Raw genomic sequence first — 5384 nt, forward strand, 5'->3', positions numbered from 1 at the left:
ATGTATCCAACCTCAGTCCAGGAGAAGTCCTCTGTTGCAGACAGATGAGTCTCCTCAGATACAGTTAGCCACCTCTCCTAACTCTTCTCCATCCTTCAAGGGCCACTTCGTGTCCTCCTTCCCTTGGGATTTCTACAGCACTTAGAGTTGGCGCACAGAGTGACCTTTGACTTATTAATGCCCTAGTTCATCAGGGTTGATTAGAATGCAAGTACTCAGTGGACAGGACTTTTGCCATAGTCCTTCTGCAGCTCTGCTCTAGCAGGGTACCCGAGACCCTCCAGACATTCATGCCGCCTGACAAACTCTTCTTCAGTCAGGGCCCGGGACGTGCTACTGCTGCCGCCCAGACGCAGGAGTCGAGAAGAGCAGCAAACAAATGCAAACTTGGGGTTTATTTTGAAGGGAAAAGGGAAAGGGAAGAGGAAGGGGTGTGTGAAACGTTGGATAGTAAATGCTAGGGGAGAGGCAGGACAAGACACTGCTCTGGGAGGCCCTGCAGGCTAGCAGGTGCATGGGATTCACTTCCTTCCCATGTGAGTTGGGCCTCTCTCCTAGACTCCTGCTCCCCTCTCTTCCCAACAATGTCAGCTGGCCAGCGACTCCCAGGTTAGGACCCTAGAGCCAAACTCTCTTCTTTGGCAAATCTGTAGCTGTGTGGCTGGCCCATGATCATCATTGGCTGCCGACCCATGGGTGATAAGGTTGGTCCTGCCCTGGCTGTGGCTGCTACCTGGAGATGGCTTGGGCAGCACCAGGGCTGGGGCTCGGATGTAGCAGAACAGGCCCTGGGGATGTCAGGCTTTGGGACAGGGATTCGTCCAGCTTTCGGGTCTCGGCCTCAAGGACAGTGGCCTCTGGGGCCTGGGCCACTGCGAGGAGTGAGTGGGAGAGGTTGTGGTGTAGACCAGCCAGCTCTCGGCTGGTCTGCACCGAGCGAGCAATATAATCCTGCTTCTGCTTCCGCTCCAGGGCCAGCTGGGCTCGTAACAGGGCCACCTGGTGGGAGAAGGACCAAGAGGGAGGGGAGCTTAGCTTGAGGGCCTCCACATTACCCCTCTCGCTACCGTGGGCTCTGGGGCCAGCATTTGGTTCAACTCTGCCTCTTACACACGTCAGAGTTGGGCTTTTTGGGGAAAAAGACTGCTAGGAATCAGAGCGAGAACTCAGTGACTCTCAATCCTGGCTACCCCAAGACGCAGATGGGATGCGAAGACAGACAAAAACTGAAAACAACAGTCATCAACTCTGCTGAGGCGTAATTTATAGGTAATAGAATACCCCGACTCTAAGTGCAGGTAGTCTCTGACTTAAGATATATCTGGAAAAAAAAAAATCTGAGTGATGACAAACTGCACTTCGTTGCAACAGACCCCCCACCCTAAGTTAGAGACCACCTGTACGCACCACGTGGAAGCGGTATGTATGTATATAATGTTTCCAACTCCCACAGACAAATCAGGGTCAGATTTACAAAGGTGCTAATAAAGAGCAATAATTAAAAAAAAAATCCCTAAAAAAACAAAAATTTTTAAAAAATCCACTTACAAGTACAGCAGAACCGACTGAGGATGGGCCATTGGAATGGAACCCTGTTGTAAATTGGGGACCATCTGTATACATCTTAATAAGTTCGATGACTACGTTAGCACCATCCCCATCACGATGGGGAACATTTTAACTGCCACTGAAAGGCCCAGCATGTCTCTTTGGGAGCTTCGTTAGGTTGGGATGAGGCCTGGACATCCAGATGTGTTTTCAAAGCTTGCCGGGAGGAGCCAGGGCTGAGTCTAGCCATTCTTCACAGGGTAAATGGAGAACTGTCCAAATAGGTTATTGGGCCTCTACAGCCGGCCTGGGACTGGGGAGCACAACTGAAGGTGACACGCTGGCCCGTAAGCGAGTGCTCCTGAATGTGTGCTCAAGGCGACCCTCTTACTTCTCTCTAGTCTTGGTCCTGTCCCAGGGATTGCTTTTCACGAGCTTAAGAGTCCAAAGTAGTAACACACTCACTGCCATCGAGTCAATGCCAACTCTCACCGCCTGACAGGACAGGGTAGAACTGCCCCTGTAGGTTTCTGAGACTGTAACTCTTTGTGGGAGCGGAAAGCCTCCTCTTCCTCCTGAGGAGCTGGCTGGTGGTTTTGAACTGCTAACTTTTTGGATCACGGCCAATGCATAACTACTGTGCCACCAGAGCTCCTGTAAGTAATAATCTAAGTCCCAGTGATAGTCCGGGGCCTGCCCAGGAGTAACTACTGATGTCAGGGCAAGGTTCAGAAACCGAGGTGCCACAGCTCCAGTTACCCCTGGGTGCAGACTTAGAGAAGGGCCGGCCAGTGCAGCCACATGCAGCATGGACTGGCTTTGCTGCTGTGCTGGCAACAGCCTTGCTTGTAAGGGTGCCTTTGGAGCAGAGGCGGCCATCCTAATCCTGGGCCTTTTAGGCTGCCTTCTTCACATTTCTGTCTGCACCCACCCTCTCCTTTCCCTTTCCCTCTCTAAGTAGGAATCTGAAGGCCTGGGGCCAAGATCATGTTTTCTTCCCCAGTTCCCTTGGAGTTGGGACCACTCTTTTGACTCATCACAGACTGAATTTCTCCGAAGGCAGGCCCCAGTCCCGCCCTCCACCAGCCCCCCTCCCCGGAGCCAGACAAAGGGCCCAGCAGATGCAGCCACCAAAGCCCTGTGGCTCGAGTGCAGGGGAGGCTACGAGGGACCCAGAAAGTGGATTCTTTAGCATGTACCTCTCGCTGCAGTTCAGGCCGATGCTGGGCATCCGAGGGGTCTGTCTGTCCCGTTCCATTCTGCGGAAGACATGCCATTCCCATGGGAACAGGCTTTCCCATGCTGGAGTGTTGGCTGGCATCCGCCAGCTAGCTCATTGCAATTCAGGGGGCGAGGGGGTTATCAGACTGAACCTCCGTGGAGCACAGGGTTCTGGGGTGAGGAGAGGCCCCGGAGGGCCTATGCTTCTTTGAGCCCCTTCTTCATTCCGCGGACATCACCGCGTCAGCCCTGACTCAACGGAGGCGCCTTCGTTTTGTTTCATACCGGGCATTTTTTGGGTCATGTTGTGAGCTGAGCGTGTTGTGACGTCAGACAAGGTGCCTGCCCTCAGGGGCTCTCACTTAAAGGAGCGGATAATGAGGTGGGAGATGTGCTGCAATGAGAAACAGCCCCCACCCACCCCTTACCTACGCCCGCACTGTAGGGCCGTGGATACTGATGGGTTTAAGAGGCTTTTCCCCGAACCCTTGAAGAGAGGACCCTGGCCTAGGGAAATACCACAGCCCTTGGTTTTATAGACTCAGTCAGTATTTCCAGGGGCAAGGAGATTGAAGCGAGTCGCCATGCAACACCTCGGCACATGAGGGGCTGTAAGGTACCACACACCACCTGAAGCGTCGGGGCCTCTGCCCAGAAGCCCAGGGGGCCCTGTGTCTAGGGAGCCAAGGCACTGCTGGTGACCAGGGGAGCAGATTAGATGTCATGAAGGCTTTCTGATTTCCACAGGAGGCAGGGCTGCTAGCCTGAAGCCCACCCCCACCTGCTGAAGCTGGGTCTCCTCCCTGGGCCCAGTCAGGAAGGGCTCTCTGGATGGTTGGCCCAAGGGACACAGGGCAGAGGGTTGGGTTTCTGAGGTCAAGGGTTCCTGGGGCAGAGTGGCAAACCTGCTGGGAAGGTGGTGGTGCCGTGCCTTCGCTGACTCCCAGGACCCCTGCCCGGGTCACACGCATGGAGTCCCTCTTCAGCTTCCTCCGCTCCCGCTCCACCTGCCCAGATGCCAGTGGGAAGTTAGGGCTTGCTTTGTCTTTGTGGCTGGAGCTGAGCTGTCTTTCTCAAGAGACCGGGCCAGCGTGTGGGTGAGAGGGACTGGGACAGGGTGGCAGATGCGTGAACCTACCCTCCTGGACTGAGGAGAGGCTCCCGAAAGAGCAGCCTCATGTGCCAAGAGGTGCTCTGGGGTGGAGGTCCTCTCGGGGTAGGGCTCAGCCTCTCAGGATCAAGTGTGGAAAGGGCAGCAGGCCTTTGCTATACTAAGTATCATCAGCCTCTGTGTCACTCCAACTCCGCTATTGTAGCAGGAAAACAGCCCAGATCACATGGGCATGCTGTATCCCCAGAAAACAGCACTTCCCAGGACAAGGGGTGGTGATTGGGCCTGTGGCCTGGAGTCTGCGGACTCCTGCTCTACAGGGTGCACGAGCAGTGGCCATGCCTGCCCACTCCTTGAGGGAGGAAGGGACTGGGGATGAGGAAGTGGCTCACCTGCTCCAAGGTGGCCCGCAGCTGGGCATTGTGGTGCTGCAGCTGGCCCCGGTCAATCTCCAGTCGCGCCACCGCTTGCTGTAGGTGCTCGAGCCTCTGCCTCTGTGTCTCCTCCAAGTCCTCCTTGGAGACCTGTGGGAGGCTGGGTCTCACCTGGCAGCCCCTCGGGGAGGTTGGAACAGAGAAGGAGACGCAGGGACCAATCCCCAGGCCTGGGCTTTAAGGCTACAGCTCCCAAATGAAAGGGGACAAATTTGGGAGAACTCCTTCCTGGTCCTCTGTCCCCACAAGGCCCCAACTCACCACGCCTGGCTGCCTGGCCGGCTCCCCTGTGGGTCCCCGCTTCTTCCCTAGAGCCTGCCTGGTGAGATCCTACTCAGCCTGTGGCATTGAGGGCTGGGGGCAAAACCTCAGAGCTGGGACCTCCCCCCCCCACGTCCTCCATCCCCATGGAAGCCAGTTCACTTGTACCAAGGTAGTCTGGTTTCCCCAGGGCCTTCGAGCTATACCAGCCCAGCATCTTCATTTGGCAGATGGATAAAACAAAGGGTCAGAGAGGGCCCCTGCCCAGGGCTATGTTGTCAGCTGGGGTTGGACGCTCAGGCTGTTTATCCGCCCCTTCAAGCTCAGTGGTCATTAGGTGCTCTGAGGGGAGAGCATGGGCTCAGGAGTCACTCAGACCCGTGTGTTACATCACCACTTACTGGCTAGGCCACCTCGGTGAATGAAGCTAGGTGCTCTCACCAGACCCTGATGCCATTTGTACAAAGACGACACGCGCCCTGGAGCCTGGGTCAAGTCTTGAGGGGTTACAGTCATCAGGTAAACAGAGGAAGCTAATGCTATAGATTTTCTAGGCACCCTGCGTGTCAGACATGGGGACAAGCTGAAAGACTGGCCAAAGAGCGGGCGTGTGCTTTGTGAGTGGGTGGTGTTGGGGAGAGGAGAAGAGCTAAGGGGGAAGACAGGTGGGCTCTGGACTCTGACTGCTGAAGTCTCCCTTCCAGTCCTGCCGTCTGTCTGCCAGCTGAACAGCCTGGGCCAATTACTTCTCCAAGTCTCCATTCCTCCACCGTAAAATGAGGAAGACACCAAGTCCTACTTTGCAGGCT

At 55.5% G+C, this 5384-nt stretch overlaps 1 protein-coding gene across 3 annotated transcripts in view; it reads right to left on the reverse strand.

Annotated features, from left to right (window-relative positions):
- Positions 1–380: 380 nt before the first annotated feature.
- The window catches only part of CEP250 (centrosomal protein 250), a 32816-nt gene continuing 27812 nt past the window's right edge, over positions 381–5384 (reverse strand). For all 3 annotated transcript variants that reach the window (XM_045295206.1, XM_013008129.2, XM_045295207.1), the window contains 4 exons: positions 4273–4404; positions 3675–3776; positions 2748–2807; positions 381–999 (listed from right to left, as the gene is read on the reverse strand). In XM_045295206.1, coding sequence (XP_045151141.1) covers positions 730–999; positions 2748–2807; positions 3675–3776; positions 4273–4404 — 564 coding nt within the window. In that variant the 3' untranslated portion in view covers positions 381–729. The remainder of the gene's footprint in view (positions 1000–2747; positions 2808–3674; positions 3777–4272; positions 4405–5384) is intronic.

This window comes from Echinops telfairi, unplaced genomic scaffold, assembly GCF_000313985.2.
Source record: "Echinops telfairi isolate 266 unplaced genomic scaffold, ASM31398v2 ScPeMD7_5592;HRSCAF=6446, whole genome shotgun sequence".
NCBI lineage: Eukaryota > Metazoa > Chordata > Mammalia > Afrosoricida > Tenrecidae > Echinops > Echinops telfairi.